Raw genomic sequence first — 16590 nt, forward strand, 5'->3', positions numbered from 1 at the left:
AATAAAAAATTTTAATATGTTTAAAATTGAATCGCAAATAAAATAAAAATTGAAAAAAATTAAAAAATATATAATAATTTATAATTAATAATAATTTATTCTATATGAAATTATTATTTAATTTAATATTAAATTATTAATTAGTTTAATAATTTAAAAAAATTTTTGAATATATTTCAATATGAAAAGATGAAATTTGAAACAATTGCTATTAGTAAATAAAGATTAATCGTTAATAAATAAAGGTTAATCATAAATAAGATAATGGATGATTTTATGGATAATAAAGGTAATAAAAATATGTGAAAAAAAATAAAACTACTTTTAATAAATAATTATTTGTAGGCAAGAAGAGAAATAATAATAAACGTGAATTATGTTTATTTTATTCTACAATTATATCGTTTGAAAAACTATTGCTTTTAAAACAAAATATTCGAACATTAATTATAATCGGTCAACGAGACATTACTTCTTTTAGTGCAATTTCGCAATTAACTGAATTGCAAGAACTATGGATCGTTGAATGTGGTATTAAGGTAATAACATAATTCAATATTAATGAAATATTACGAATTAAAATTTGATTTATTTAGGAGATACCATCTTTTAAAGAAAATTGTTTATTGAAAAAACTTTATCTATATTCCAATGAAATATCTTATATACCAAATTTAGGAACTTGTTCTCATTTGAACATTTTACATCTATCAGGAAACAATATACAAAAACTTGAGGTACATCTATTTATTTTCATATTTCTATTTTACTTATATTTCATTAATATATAAATTAATATATTAATTAAATTAATATATAATTCATTAATATAGAATTTAAATACATTAACATGGTTACAAGAGCTTAATTTAGCTAATAATAAGTTGGAAAGAATAAATAAAATATCCTGGAGAAAATCTGAATTATGTAGTTTAAATCTATCAGGAAATCCTTTATGCATTATAAAGGTATATAAAATATTTAAATAAATAATATTTATGTTTATATTAATAATATATATAATTAATAATATTTATATGTTAATATATTTTTTCATCTACTAAGGACATAAAATATTTGGCACACTTGCAAAAATTAGATTCATTAGTATTTGCGGATCCATTATATGGAAATTGTCCTTTGGTAACTTCTTGCAATTATCGTATGTATCTTATTCATTATCTACCACATATTAAAAAATTAGATCATTACAAAATATGTGAAAAAGAAAGACGTTGGATCAATCATTTTTTCAAGTATTTATATTATGTTTAATCATATATAATAATAATATAATATTTATGAATGAGATTTAAGAAATAAAATTTTATTTTTAGAAAACAAATAATATATTATAATGTATTTTTTCATAAGCAGTTAAATATAAATTTGAGTTTATTGAAATATAAATATAGGGAATATAAAAAAAATATGCATTATTTTAAAAATCAATTATATACAATTGGAATGGAAAAAATACTTAAGGTATTATATAGTGTAATATAATTATTTTAATTATTAGTAAGTTATTAATTATTTTTTGTTTATTATAAAGAATGATGAAAAGTATTTAAAATATAGAGCATATGATGAATCGCAAAATATAATATTGCAAATGAAATTAAACAAAAAACAAATCAAGGAAATGGGAGAAAATCTAATCTTGCAATCTAAAGTATAATAATGACTTAATTATTTGTTTTTTTTTAAATTATCTAAAGTGAATTACTTTTGGTAATTCAATGCTAATGCTATTTATATATCAGATTTTGCAACAACAATTGTTACTTAATATAAATTATTGTGGGAATATAAATTTTGTTGAATATAATACTACTTCAGAAAACACAGTTATTCAATTATGTAAACAATTTTTACAAGCATCATTGTGTTCAGTTATAAAAAAGTATGTAAAGTATATTTTCAATTACAATAGTGGAAATTTTTAAACTATAAAATATTTATAATAATTTTTTCATTTTAAACAGTGGCATAGGTATAACAGATTTAAGATTACATAAGGTAACAAAAATAAGTAGTAAAGAAATTGACTTGTTCAATATTACCAAAAATAAAAGTTTACAATCGGATGAATGCAACATGATTTTAAGAATTTTAGCTATACCCGGAATAACAGACATTCAGAAATGGTCTTTTACCTTTCTTCAAAATGACTTATTTAGTAAAGTATTTATATTTCTTTATTTATAATTATATAATAAAATTTCACTTCTTTTAAAAAATAAATTCTAAAATAAATATTTTAATTAATAGGAAGAAATAACAGTAACTAATTGTTTAGCAGCAGCAGATTGCAATTGGTTGAATAAAGTATTTCCTAAAAAGAAAAATAACAATGCTCTAAATCTTTACAATATTTATGAAAGAAGCCGTGTTTGTGTGCTCATACAAACACCAATTTCTAACTCTATTGAAAAGTAATAATTATAATATTTATATATTATTTTAATATTACTTTTTCCATTATAAAAATATAAAAATTTATATTTTCATATAGAGTAGATAATGTATATGATTGTTTACATATAAAACATAGAAATTATGAAAACAATTCAAATGAAATTTGTCAGGTATTTAAAATGATGAATACAAATATAAAAAATCCTATATTTGTAATAGAGTATGAATATATATTCTATGAATTAAAAAAAGTAATAATTTTTATCATTACAATATCTTTAATATATTTTTTATGATATTCAAAATTTCATTTACAAAAAATTTATAAATACTTTATAGGAAGAAGAACATAAAAATCCCGTAACTGCATGTACAACAGATGACACTACATTTATATGTTTATCTAATTCTAATATTATGCAATATATTAATATTGATAAAAAAATTGGAATATATAATCTTGTAAGAATATGTATTTCTGGACAGAAGATAAATGCAATAGATATAGATTTAAATTTGCCTAACTTAAAAGAATTTGATATCTCTTACAATCAATTAAATGAATTTCCAAATTCAGATTTTATAAAAAACGTACAAATATTAAATATAAGTTTTAATAACATAAAATTATTACATATTAAAAAAACTTTATCTATGCTAAAAGAACTAGACATATCATGGAACATGTTAATGTATTGTTTTGAATGTATTAATATTTTTACAACTTATATACCTAACATGTATAAACTGAAGATATATAATAATCCTTTTGATGATGTTATTGATCCACAATTAATTGAACATTTATTACATATAAATTTACCAAAATTACAGTTTATTAATAATTATAAATGTGAAAATCTTAATTTTCCTCAAATTTATTTTCCTTGTGCATTTGGTATGTGTAAATTAAATAACAAACGACGTAACAAGTTAATTTATTTAAAACAAAGTATATTAAAAAATATAGAAGGATTAAAATTACTAGAAAAAAAAAATATAGAACAAGCAAAATACATTCATATATCACATAATTTTACTGTAGCATTAAACATTTTGAAAAGAGCAAGAAATGTGCAAGAATTTTGTGCTACTTGTTGTTTATTGCCTACATTTCCTTCTATAAAACCTTTAAAACATCTGATCAAACTAAATCTTGGAAATAATTTTATTTCAGTGCTAGATAATTTTACTCAAGATAATTTTCCAACATTAAAATATTTAGATTTGACTAATAATCTAATAACAAATTTAGAATCAATGGGAACATTTTATACCTTACAAGAATTTTATTGTGGGAATAATAAAATAAGGAACATAGCACAAATAGAAAATATTAAAACTTGGCAAACATTGCATGTTATAGATTTTTGTAATAATCCTATAAGTACAGATGAATTATATAAAAAATTTATCATATTTCATTTAACTAATATTGAAGTAAGTAAAATCTTTAATTATTTTGAATTATTTATAAAAAATAGTTAAAAATTATATGAATGCATATGATTATAATATTACTAGTAGTATATTTCTGGAGAATATGTACGAAATTCTGATATTTCTGAGGCAAGATGTATATTTGGTAATAAATTTGATAAACATATGTTAAATGCAATATATGCAACAGATCACTTAACAAATATTACACAACTGAGTCTAGTTGATTGTTCTTTATCAAAAGTATGTTATTAATTAAAACATATTGTCAATTTTATAATATTCATTTATTAAATTCTTCTATGTATTAGGTGGATCTTTCAGCAGAATTTCTACCACTGTTAGAAAGTTTAGATTTAAGTAAAAATCGAATAACTTATTTATGCGGTCTTCATTCTTTTAAATATTTACGCACATTATGTTTAAGTTATAATTGTCTTGAAACATTTAATGGAAATAATTATGAAAAAAATAATTATACATTCCCAAAATTATACACTTTATTTTTAGATCATAATTGCATTAAATCAGTAATGAGTATTACTAAACAAAAATTACCAGTAATAAAACATCTATTTTTAAACAATAATTATCTTCAGAATATAAATGGTAGTATTTTATATTATTATATATATATATTTATATTAATATGTAATACAATTTCATAATTATATGAAATTCATTATTTTTTATAAATTTATATGAAATATTCAGAAATAACTCATTGTTCTACACTGGAATATCTAACTTTGGATTACAATGCAATTGAATTATTAAATGTAGAAGATTTTATTGAAAATAATAATTTGAAGTTTTTATCTCTTGAATATAATAAAATAAAATCATTGGAATTTATAAAACCATTACAAAAATTACAAAAATTATATATTGCTCATAATTGTTTAACAGTAAGTAATTTATTAAATATATTGAATAAATATTGAATAATAATGAGTAATATTATATTTCAGAATAAAATTGAAATACAATATTTATTATTATTAAAAAATTTAGAAGAAATAACGTTTGAAGGAAATCCTTTTTGTAATGAAATAAACGAAAATAAAATAATTTTTCAAGATTTTGGAATTAAAGATGCAATAATTTAAAAAATTTAGTTTAAAAAAATAAAAATTTGTAAATTGTATTACTTAATTAAATTTAGAATAATTTTAATAAATTATAAAAATATAAAATTTAAATATGAAAAATTAAATTATTTGAATAAATTTATATGTAATAAATATATACATATAAAATAATCAGTAATATTTATACATACTTATTTTATGAATTAATTTTTGTGAATAATTTGTACTTGTTTATCTATGTAATAATTACTATTGTAATTTACAATTTATACATATATTTATATTATATAATTACACAGTTTTACTAAAAGAAATACAAATTCTATGCTATGAAATAATAGAAGGGAAACTAATGTGTGAAGAATAGTATTTATTAGTTTATTAGTTTATATATTAAATAAAAAAAAAGTTATCTGTCCGAATTTGAAAAAGTTGTATTTTCAAAATAAAGGGATGTGTATTTAAGAATAATTATTAAAATATTTATTAATTTTGCAATCGATTTGTTACTTTTCAAACAATTGTTACTTTTCTTTTTTTAACTTTTTCTAACGAGAATGATCCGGTAAGAGTGAGAAGAAAAAATTATTATTCAAGTCCCATAAATGAAATTTAACATTATTTATCTATTATTTGGTAATTCTATATATATAATATCATCAGATAAATGGCGATCTATTATTATATCGTGTTGCAAAACATGTTTCTCTTTCGTACTCTTGTTAAATTTAGTTAATTATTTTTCTATTAAATTTGTGATATTAGATTTTGCACGCGTAACACTTTACAATTTTAGACAATATATAATTAATAGACACATTTTTTTATATAAAGATTCACGAATCAAATTGAAAAAGAAAGAGAAAATGATATTTTATGAGCAAAAAATAATTCACAATGTATCGAATACGTATTACAAATAGTTATATACAAATAAACTTACATATTTGTCTATGAATTTTTGAATAATTATTAATTATTATTAATAATGATGCAAATGTAATATACGAAGAATTATAAAGAACGACAAAAAAGTGGTAGAAACAGAGAGCGATATATATATATATTTCATACTTACCTCATCTTGAAATACTTTACATAAAAAGTAAATTTACCAACTATTATATTTTGCAATTAATAATTATAACATAATATATAAATAATATATAATAAATAATTTTTCTTTAAATATCTATATATTATTTTTATTATTTTTTTAAATTAAATTTTATTAAAATAAATTATAAAAATTTGATATAATTACAAATTGAATGCTATCAAATTTATTTTCAAATTTAATTTTTTTAAATTTCCAAGATATATATTGTAATATATTATAATAAGCATTAAATTATATTATTAAAATTATAAGAATCAACGCATAGTAAAAAAAAATATATATATATATTTCAGATTTAAAAATTATTAAATTGCATTTTATAAATATTTGTACATTGCTTTGAAAATAAAAACTTTCATCATTATTTTGTTCATGTATATCATATAAATGATTTTATCTTTATATGATCTAAGGTTATAAGTTACGAATTATTTGAGAAACAAATGGAATTAGAGGCAATATTACGAAAATGTACAACAGGTAATAAATGTATTTATATATTAATAATTACTTATTTTTAATATAATTTTAATATTAGTATTATAATGATTGTAGCAAAAACAATATCGGAAGAAAATGAGAAAAAGGAAGATGAATATTTTCAAAAAATATATGAACAATGGAAGGGCGCTAAAGCTAAAGATAAAGATTTAACGTATAAAGTGATTCCTAAATTTTATTTTAAGGTAATATAAATACAAAATATATGAGATTTTAAAACAATTTTTTTCATAATTCTCATTATTTCAGTTACCAAAAGAAGATGAAATTTTACCACAAAAATTACGAGAAGAAACACGAGCATTATTTTTACAAAGACGTTCACGACAATTACTAGATAATAATGAACTTAAAGCATTGTGGGTATTATTAGATAAACACCATAGTCCACCTTTATCAGGAGAAGAACAATTAATTAATTATGAAGATTTTAAAAAAGTTGGTAAATTAGCTGGTGCAAAATGTAGTCCATATTTTACTGCAGTTGTATTTGCTAAATTACAACAAGGTGATCCTCATGGTAGAATTAGTATAATGGCACTTTTTAACTATGTTATGAGAAAAGTTTGGTTACACCAAACAAGAATTGGACTTTCCTTATATGATGTTACTGGTCAAGGATATTTAAGAGAATCAGTAAATATTATTATATATTATATAGTACTTTAATTAAAATGTTCACTGTCTTAAATTTTCCATATTCTATAAATCATATATAATGCAGTATTTATTCTATCCATACTCTTGCAATTTGCATTTATGTAATTTATATATATATATATTATTAAACAAATTTTATTTAAAGTGTTTGTTAATTAAAAATATAATATAATACAAAATATTCATTTATTATAAATAATACAGTCAATATATTGTGTTAATATAAATTGTTACAATTGATAACAAAATCCAATTTTTATTGTTTGTTTTTTACAGGATTTAGAAAACTATATTTTAGAATTAATACCAACATTACCTCAACTTGAAGGACTTGAGAAATCGTTTCATTCATTTTATGTTTGTACAGCAGTAAGAAAATTTTTATTTTTTCTTGATCCTCTTAGAACTGGCAGAGTTAGAATACAAGATATTTTGGCATGTAGTTTTCTTGATGATCTCTTAGAATTAAGAGATGAAGATTTACCCAAAGACTTACAAGAAGCAAACTGGTTTTCAGCTCCATCAGCTCTCAAAGTTTATGGACAATATTTAAATCTTGATAGAGATCATAATGGAATGCTTAATAAAGAAGAACTTGCAGGGTAATTTAAATAAAATGATAAAACTTATAAATTTAATTTATAATCATAATAAATTGTTTTTAATAGATATGGCACAGGAACATTAACTGGAGTATTTTTGGAAAGAGTATTTCAAGAATGCTTAACATATGAAGGAGAAATGGATTATAAAACATATTTAGATTTTGTTTTAGCATTAGAAAATCGACATGAACCTCAAAGCTTACATTACTTATTTAGAATTCTTGATATTAATAATCGTGGTTATTTGGATACTTTTTGTCTTAATTACTTTTTTCGTGTATGTACATTTTGTATTAGCTAATTTGCATAATATTATGTATGTAATCTAGATATTTGTATAAAATTTTTTTTAATACAATTTTTCAAACTTAAATCTTTCAGGCTATACAAGAACAAATGACAATGCATGGTCAAGAACCAGTGAGTTTTGAAGATGTTAAAGATGAAATATTTGATATGGTAAAACCAGCAGATCCATGTAAAATTACATTACAGGATTTATTATCATGGTATATAATAAATTTATTTATAATTTTGAAATTATGATTTTTAAAAAAATACCAAAGATTTGTAATTTATATTATCTATTTTATATTTTATTTCATATTTTCTAGTGGACAGGGTGATACAATGGTCAGTATCTTAATAGAATTTCATGGATTTTGGGCATATGAAAATCGTGAAGCTATGGCAGCTGACACTGGTGATGAATCATCCCATGTCTGAAAATAAAGATTCATAAAATTGATACATTCCTAATTGTATAGATTAAATATATCTGTAATTTTAAATAATATTTTACACGAAAATAAAGATATCAATTTCTCAATTTCTAAAATTATTTTTAAATTTATTAGAAATTTTAATTTACATAAAAATATTTATTTTAAATAAATTATGATATATAATTTTTTAAAAATATTTTTTTATAAATTATTATGTATTATTTAATATTAATTTTTGATATCTAAAGAATCTAAAATTTTTTATATCTAAAGAATAATATAAGTTAATTTTATATAAAATTGTTTTTCAAATTTAAAATACTAATTTTTATATTAGATTATATTTATTTATTGTAAAAAATACTTCTTATTCCATTAACCAATAAAAACATCCCATTTCAAATTGACCTATGTAAACGTACATTGCCCCTCTTTGAATACAGGTTTAATGACGTTTTATATATAGCTTTGCAGTTGCTCCAATCCCACGAAGATTTTTCGGTTGATCTTTGTATGACGCTTCTTGTCATGTTTGAATTATTCGAAAGTTTTTTCATATATTATATTATTTTCTTTGAGTTAAAACTGTATCATTGAAACGATAATTATTTAGTAGTATTATATTGTATTTGTCAGCACAAATAATTATAAAGAATTGGTTAAAATAAAAATAATATCGTTTAATATACCATGGACGCATTCACTCAGGTAAGACTCTTTTAATTGCAACGCACAAATATAACGATAATAAGTATTTGTAGAATTTGAAAAAATATCTATGGTTAATATTTAAAATATTTTTTTTGTTAATAAAATTTTAATCAACATTTATTCACTATTTTTTTTTGTTTTTATTATTTTATCGTTATTTTTTATTTTCATTTTTTAAAAGAAAATTTTAAATCTTTTATTTTTTTACTTTTATATAATTTAATAAAATTTTAATCAATCTTATATAAATTTTAATAAACTCATTGAGATAATATCATAATATTTTTATTATAATATATAATAACTATTAATATATATATCATATATAATTACTATATGAATTATTTATTTTTATTTATTAATATTTTTAATTAAATAATTTTGAAATAAAAATAAATTGATTTAACTAAACAGCGAATGTTGGAGCGAGCAAAGTCAAGAAGGGAAAAATTAGATATTAAATTATCAAATGCTGGACATGATGTAAAAAAAAGGCGTAGTCCTTTGAAGGATGCAAATGCTATTTTAGCTCAAGCTACAAGTAACAATATTTAAAATTAATAATTTTTTTATCTATATTATTATATAATAATAATAATAATAAATTAAATTTATTCATGTTTATAAAATATAATATTATTATAAAATAAAATACATTAATATATAAATATAAATATAAATACATATAAATATATTAAATATTAAGATTATTATTTTTTTATTAGTTGCTAAGAGCAAATCTCCAATTAAATCGCCTATCAAAATATCAATAGATGTTACATCTCCAATAAAATCTCCACGAAAATCTACATCTAAATGTACTACTGATGAAAATAATGAGCATATAAATAAAGAAAATGGAGAAATTGGACTTTATAATGTAAAGGCAAAATTACAAAGGCTTGGTAAGCTGTATTCTGGTAAGTTACATTGCATAGTATAGTTTGATTCAAATTAGTTTGTTTCACTATTTTATATTAATATATCTTATTCTATATCATTTCTATATGATTAATAAATACAAAAGTTTTGTTATAATTATAATTATATATAATTATAATTATATATAAAATATAAAATATAATTGTTTTACTTTTATGTTATTTCTTTCTTTATTATTTTCTTTGTTATTATTATTTTATATTGTTATTTTTATAAAATCAAACAATATTTATAAGTTTAATTTATAAGAAATATAATATATTCTTTTTTTTAGATGATAGTAGCAGAGAATTGAGTTCTCCAATTCATAGAACTGAAGAAAAATTTAATGCAGAAGAAGAAGTTACTGAACAGAAACCATCTAAAAGAGGAGCTAGACTTGATAGATTAGCAGCTCTTGCTTCAACAATTAATAACTGGGAAGATGATCTTTCACATCCAACTTTGGTATGTTCCAATATTAATAATAACTAATAGTTTATATACGTTAATAAATAAATTTATTAATTGATTATGGGTATTATAAATAATTTATAGACTAAATCATCAGATAATAAAACAGATAAAAAACAAATAAAATTGAATGTGCAAGTAAAATCTACCTCAGAATCACAACAGATATTAGAACCACAACCAAGCACAAGTGGGTATATTAAAGGAAATAATAACAGTAAAGATATTTATTTTAAGAAAGAAGAATCTTGTTCTACAAAACAATTAAAATGGGATAAAACTATATTGGAAACATTAGTAAGTATTTTAAATATAATTTTTTATTGTATATATCTAAAGTTTTTCTAAATCAGTTTTTATCAATCTTTATATATAATAATTATATTGAAGATGAAAATTTATTCTAAATAAGTAAATTTGCCAAATTAAAATATTATTTATAGGAAGCACAAGGTTTTAGTCGTACAAAAAGCGATAATCGTCTTATATATGATTATAAAGCTTGTTCTCAAGGAAAAGATGTAGATTCTCCAAATTCATCACCAAAACATCTTTCACAAAGTCAAGAAATTATTACCATAGTTCGCGAAGAAAAACGTAATAAGAAAATAGAAGATTTTTCAAAACATACCGACATAAAAAATCCTAGTACTCCAGGAAAAATATCAAAAAATGCAATATTGAATACAAATAATGCTCTATTAACACCTAGAGTTGGTAATTCTCCTAAAAATTCTACTCAATCTAGTCCAGGTTCTGTATTGAGCAAAGCTTCATTATTTGAATCTAAAAATACAGAAGCAAAAGTAAAAGATCCTATTCAAATGACACTTTCTGAAAGAATGGCACTTTTTGAAAAAAATAAAGGAGAAGCACCATTATTACCTAAGGCACCTCTTACTATGTCTATCCCACCAAAAAAATTACAAGAAAAAGATAAAAGTAATTCATCAACATATATAAACAATACAGGTATTTTTTATATTATAAATACAAAAATATGGATTATTGTGACTAAAAAATAATAGTTTAGTTATTATATAACTTATATATAATATTTTGTTATAGTAAAGGAACGAGTTAAAACTGATATTCCCAATAGTGCTGTTAATGTTAATATTCAACGAGAAAAATTTGAACAAGGATTAAATATACAAGAATTAGAAAATAATATTTTACGTAATACTTATTTAGAAAGACAACGTGAATTGGATATGTTACGTTCCCGTTTTAATAGGAATAAAGAAATGGCACAAGCAGCTGCTGGTTCATATATTAGAACTAGTGAAAGTAGTGAAGGAAAATCAAATTCACCTAAAAATTCTCCAGTTTGTCCAGTAAAACCAACACCTGCGCCTGTATGTAGATATTTTATTTTTATTTTATTAAATTTATTCATAAAAAAAAGATAATAAGCATTAAATATATAGGATCATGCTGTGCCACCTCCTCCACCACCTCCTCCACAATTACAGGTTTCTAATGAAAAATCAATTCCAATTCAAAATAAAAATTCCGAATCAAGTAAAAGACAAGGTAAATATTCATATAATAATATATAATTTTGATATTTTTTGTATATTTAATTTTAATTTTTTATATATAATAGTTGTAGGAAGTCCAATAAAAACACAACAAGTAAAAGTAGCATCTGAAATTAAACGTATTCGTGTTGCTCCACCTAAACCTGGACATCTTTATCCTAATCTTTCTGAAATTGAAAATACAACAGAAACAGATACAGAATATACTGTCAATAGTACAGAAGCAGAAACTGCTACTTTAGATGAAAAAACTGATACAGAAACTGGAACAGAGGCTGAATATTATGTACATGTAAGAATGACTGATAATAAAACATAATATTATAATTAAAAATATTATATTTCATATGATTTTTATAGCTGTTATACATTGAATTTGTAGGATAATGGAATTGAGACTGAAAGTGAAGAAGAAAGTGAAGATGTGAATACTAGTCTTGGTAGAAGTATTTTACGTGCTGTAAATGAACAGTCTTTTCTAAGCAAAAAAGTATATATAATATATTTCAATTTAATAATTATATATAAGAATTTTAGACTTTTAATTTTTGCAACATTCAAAAAACAATTAATTATCAAAGATAAATTGTCAAAGACAATTAATATAAAATACAGAATATATTTTGATTCAGCAGTATCAACTACAATAAAATATCTTACTTTCTTACAATTGTGTTGTTTGTAATCTAATATATGCTTTACTTAATATTATGCTTTAATTAATTTATATTTCATAAATATATATATATATATATATATATATATATATGTAATATTTTAATTATTTTAATTAATATTTTAATTATTAATTATAGAGATCAATTGATCCAGATCCAGATAGTACAACTTCCGATATTTCAGTATTAGATGAAATGGATGAATATTTAGATGAATGTCTTGCACAACAAGAAATACATAGTGGAAATATTTATACAGAAGAAGGACCAACTCCTCCCAAATTAAATAAAGGTGGTAAGAGTGCATCAGTAACTTCAAATTTCAAACATAGAGAAGGGTAAGTTACAAAAATGTAAAAATTAAATATCTCATATAATTTTAATACTTATAAATTTGATAATTGTAATAATAATTATTTTTTATTTTTTAAGATTATCATATCGTTCACCTATGAAAGAAATCTCTTCATCATCTCCTAAAAAAGATGAGCCATATATTGTAGATGGAGAAAATTGTGTACCACTAATGCATAGTGTCAGTTTTTATAGACGACAACAATCTCAAGTGAGTTAAGTAAAAATATATAGTAATTTTTAAAATTAAAATTAAATTTTTTAAATTTGAAATGTAAAATTAAAATTAAAATTAAATTGATTTTAGACGCCAAAAACACCAGTACGTATAATATCAAGAACACAGGAATCTACTGATACTTATTCTGATGTACAATTTAATGTTAAAAATGAAATAGTTTTGGTAGAAGAAAAAATAAAACGATTGTTAGATGAAGTATGCAAACAGCAAACGATTATTGGTCAAGCTAGTCAAGCACTGAATTTATGTACTTCTACTGTAGAATTTAATGGTTCCAGGGAACAAGTTGAAGGAGAAAGATTATTACTTGTTGCCAGTAATTTTATATATATTTTTATATTAAAAGTATTTTCACGAGTTATATAGTAATTAAAAACATTTTCTAATAGCTCATAGACGGCAAGCTGCATTAAATGAAGTTCAACGATTAAAGGTAGAAGGTACCTTAAAACCTGTTAGTCCAGGATCACCAGAAGTACAAGAAAGTGGTTCTCTAACAGTTTCTGCTATTACTTTACCTTTTAAAAAAGGTTATTTTCGTAACATAGGTACAAGTAAGTAAAATATTCCTAGATAATATTAAAGATAATATTTAAATTTTAAAAATTTATTTTTTTTAATTTTCAATTCTAGATACATGTCTTCATTTTGTTTGTTTGATGCGACATTTAGAAGAAATAGTTGCTACACCAGTAGTTATAGTAGAACCTGGTGATTCATGCCTTCGATTTCCATCAACATTAAAATTAAATGATTTATACAGTGATTTTAAAATTACTGTTGAAATATATTCATTGCAAACACAACCCGAAATGTTACCGCATGAAATCAAATATCATATTAATAATGGTAATGGAAGTAGTATTAATAGCAATAATTGTAATAAAAAGGTAAATTCATATTTTACTTTATTATATATTTATATTATATAATTACAGATTTTTATTAAATATTTATAAATATTTTGCAGTTGGTGAATAAAACACCAAAAAAATTTTTAAAACAAGAAAGTCGATTGGTGATACCTAGTGTGCAAAGCCCAGCTGGACCATCTGCTGTTAGATCTCCAGCTTTTCAACTATCTGGTTATGTTATTTTTAGTTTGAAAGAGATACATCGACAACAATTCACGTTGAATAAGGTAAATATAATATAATATAATATAATAAATATATGAAATATATGAATTGATTGATAAAGATTTGATAAAGATAATCTTTTGTCCTACCCGTTAATTCTCGATTTCTCGGATCACAATAAACCAGAAGTTCGATCATTTGTCAGGTTAGCTGTTGTTTACGTTTGGTTCGAATGAAGTACCTCGAGTCAAGCTCGTGCTTATAGTTTTTGGCTCAAATTTCTTACCACGAGTCTCACTCGTTGTTGTAAGGGATTAAAAAGATTATACTTAAAAATTTATAGGTACCATCGCAATCCCCACTGGAAGGTCGATTACAAATGCATGTTTCATGTGAACTTTCGGTAGCAGTTGAACATAGAGGATTTCTTACAATGTTTGAAGATATATCTGGTTTTGGTGCTTGGCATCGTAGATGGTGTTTACTCAAAGGTTCTAATTTATCATATTGGAAATATCCTGATGACGAACGAAAAAAGACTCCAATTGGAAGCTTAGATTTACAAAGTAATTATTTATGATTTTTGTTATATCTTTATATATTTATATTTAATGTGATTTAAAATATATTTTGTTATGATTTAAAATATAACTCATCATTATGTATATAGGTGTTAATACAACAAATGTTGGATTAGTTTCTCGTGATATTTGTGCGCGTCCTAATACCTTTCTACTTGAAACAATTAGAATTGCTGAATCTGAAGATACTGATAGTTTGATTATGGTCAAAAATGGATCAACTACAACAATTAGGTAAGTATTATATTTTTAAATTTTATTTCATTATAAAATTAATTGATCTTGAATTATTTTTAGGCATCTTTTATCAGCTGATACAAAAGAAGATAGATTAGAATGGTGTTCTAAACTTAATAAAACATTAAATTTGATACATGCTTGGGGTGGACCATCAACATTATCATAATAATTTCTATAAAAATTCTAATTTTCGTTTTATAATAAAAAAAAAAAAAAAGAAATCTTAGCGTATTGAAGTACGCTTATTATTAATATAATGCGTGTATACATTTATACATAATGTATACTTATGTATACTAAATAATGCAATTAATTTTTAATTAAAAATAGTTTATCTATATTTAAAATTTATATATTATAAATATGATAAATCATGAAAAAAAATATTTTGCTAAAAATTAATAATACTAATTGTTTGTAATAGTTATTTTTTATTGTGGATATAACACGATTTCAATATATAATTAATAACAAATAATCATATATTAGATTTTAATTGAATAAAAATGCTTCTAATAAAAATAAATATATATAAAAGAAGCATTTTTTTTGTAAAGAGAGAAAGAAAGAGAAAGATTCAATGTTTTACAAAATCGAAGAGATTTTATATAATTTAATCTTCAAACGCAAAACAAAAAAATATAGAAAAATATACATAAGTTTGAATTACTACAATTTTAAAATGTTATGAATTATGTAAAATTTAAAATATTTATAAATTTAATGCATTCTAATGAATTAATGTAATTATAATATTAATATGATCAGAATTTTTGTAGGTTATTTGAATATTTTGAAATTTTTAATTATTTTCTTTATAATTAAAGTATTAAATAATATTATTAATAATAGTATTAAAATGATGTAATATTGTAAATAGCAAAATCATAGTATATTAAAATCGTTACTAACAAATATATAACCATAACAAATGCATATATACAAATACTTTTTTTGCTATAAAAGATAGTATTGCTTAAAAATCATAAATTTTATATCTAAATTTTTATATTTTTTACTTTTTTATATAAAAATTTTATTTTATAGTGTTAAAATTAAATATTTAAAATAAAAAAAATCAAATTATTTATCCCAATATAAATCCCAATATTTTTATTTATCATATTTATCATTTATTTATTATTTATTTATCAATAAATTCTGAAAATTTATTTATGAAAAAAAATTGTCCTGAATAAAATTAA

General features: G+C 21.1%; 4 protein-coding genes and 1 long non-coding RNA gene across 11 annotated transcripts; 4 read left to right on the forward strand and 1 right to left on the reverse strand.

Moving 5' to 3' along the window:
* The first annotated feature begins 264 nt into the window (after positions 1-264).
* Positions 265-2310, forward strand: LOC147657789 (leucine-rich repeat-containing protein 9-like). Its single transcript, XM_086907280.1, has 9 exons — positions 265-289; positions 346-539; positions 597-737; positions 834-968; positions 1066-1256; positions 1338-1485; positions 1556-1675; positions 1767-1906; positions 1989-2310. Exons 1-9 carry the CDS (start codon positions 265-267, stop codon positions 2209-2211), a joined length of 1317 nt encoding a protein of 438 aa, XP_086763406.1. The 3' UTR covers positions 2212-2310.
* Positions 2311-3030: 720 nt separating this feature from the next.
* LOC147657790 (uncharacterized) lies at positions 3031-5260 on the forward strand. The gene is made up of 3 exons (XM_086907277.1): positions 3031-3861; positions 4833-4958; positions 5252-5260. Exons 1-3 carry the CDS (start codon positions 3076-3078, stop codon positions 5258-5260), a joined length of 921 nt encoding a protein of 306 aa, XP_086763403.1. The 5' UTR covers positions 3031-3075.
* Positions 5235-8676, forward strand: LOC147657791 (serine/threonine-protein phosphatase 2A regulatory subunit B'' subunit gamma-like). 7 transcript variants are annotated; one of them, XM_086907197.1, is made up of 8 exons: positions 5235-5517; positions 6486-6552; positions 6628-6758; positions 6823-7209; positions 7510-7835; positions 7902-8115; positions 8220-8347; positions 8453-8676. In XM_086907197.1, exons 2-8 carry the CDS (start codon positions 6516-6518, stop codon positions 8562-8564), a joined length of 1335 nt encoding a protein of 444 aa, XP_086763323.1. In that variant the 5' UTR covers positions 5235-5517; positions 6486-6515; the 3' UTR covers positions 8565-8676. The 7 variants fall into 7 exon arrangements, with proteins under 7 accessions (XP_086763323.1, XP_086763320.1, XP_086763325.1 ...); XM_086907194.1 differs by having other exon boundaries at positions 5250-5517; positions 6366-6552; XM_086907199.1 differs by having other exon boundaries at positions 5289-5588.
* Positions 7403-8239, reverse strand: LOC147657792 (uncharacterized). The gene is made up of 2 exons (XR_015291768.1): positions 8042-8239; positions 7403-7788 (listed from the first exon to the last, which is right to left on the reverse strand). It is a non-coding gene; the product is annotated as an uncharacterized LOC147657792 (long non-coding RNA).
* A 345-nt stretch (positions 8677-9021) lies between the features above and the next one.
* On the forward strand, positions 9022-16463 carry LOC100871260 (anillin). Its single transcript, XM_086907203.1, has 19 exons — positions 9022-9271; positions 9689-9815; positions 10000-10194; positions 10491-10663; positions 10754-10966; positions 11113-11641; positions 11738-12027; positions 12100-12205; positions 12279-12505; positions 12596-12703; positions 13029-13228; positions 13323-13455; positions 13552-13801; positions 13875-14039; positions 14119-14375; positions 14456-14626; positions 14908-15130; positions 15235-15379; positions 15443-16463. Exons 1-19 carry the CDS (start codon positions 9254-9256, stop codon positions 15549-15551), a joined length of 3639 nt encoding a protein of 1212 aa, XP_086763329.1. The 5' UTR covers positions 9022-9253; the 3' UTR covers positions 15552-16463.
* Positions 16464-16590: the final 127 nt, after the last annotated feature.

This window comes from Apis florea, unplaced genomic scaffold (assembly GCF_048593485.1).
Source record: "Apis florea isolate Af1SG1 unplaced genomic scaffold, ASM4859348v1 contig_2835_pilon, whole genome shotgun sequence".
NCBI lineage: Eukaryota > Metazoa > Arthropoda > Insecta > Hymenoptera > Apidae > Apis > Apis florea.

Excerpts from the sequence above, each read along its gene's own strand:
- LOC147657791 (XM_086907197.1), top strand. The coding sequence starts at position 6,516 with ATGGAATTAGAGGCAATATTACGAAAATGTACAACAG. Across the intron at positions 6,759-6,822 it reads TTCCTAAATTTTATTTTAAG|TTACCAAAAGAAGATGAAAT; the intron begins GTAATATAAATA and ends TCATTATTTCAG. Across the intron at positions 8,116-8,219 it reads GTCTTAATTACTTTTTTCGT|GCTATACAAGAACAAATGAC; the intron begins GTATGTACATTT and ends TAAATCTTTCAG.
- LOC100871260 (XM_086907203.1), top strand. Across the intron at positions 11,642-11,737 it reads AACATATATAAACAATACAG|TAAAGGAACGAGTTAAAACT; the intron begins GTATTTTTTATA and ends ATTTTGTTATAG. Across the intron at positions 12,206-12,278 it reads CGAATCAAGTAAAAGACAAG|TTGTAGGAAGTCCAATAAAA; the intron begins GTAAATATTCAT and ends TATATATAATAG.
- LOC147657790 (XM_086907277.1), top strand. The coding sequence starts at position 3,076 with ATGCTAAAAGAACTAGACATATCATGGAACATGTTAATGTATTGTTTT. Across the intron at positions 3,862-4,832 it reads TTCATTTAACTAATATTGAA|AATAAAATTGAAATACAATA; the intron begins GTAAGTAAAATC and ends ATTATATTTCAG.
- LOC147657789 (XM_086907280.1), top strand. The coding sequence starts at position 265 with ATGGATGATTTTATGGATAATAAAG. Across the intron at positions 969-1,065 it reads ATCCTTTATGCATTATAAAG|GACATAAAATATTTGGCACA; the intron begins GTATATAAAATA and ends TCATCTACTAAG. Across the intron at positions 1,907-1,988 it reads TTGTGTTCAGTTATAAAAAA|TGGCATAGGTATAACAGATT; the intron begins GTATGTAAAGTA and ends CATTTTAAACAG.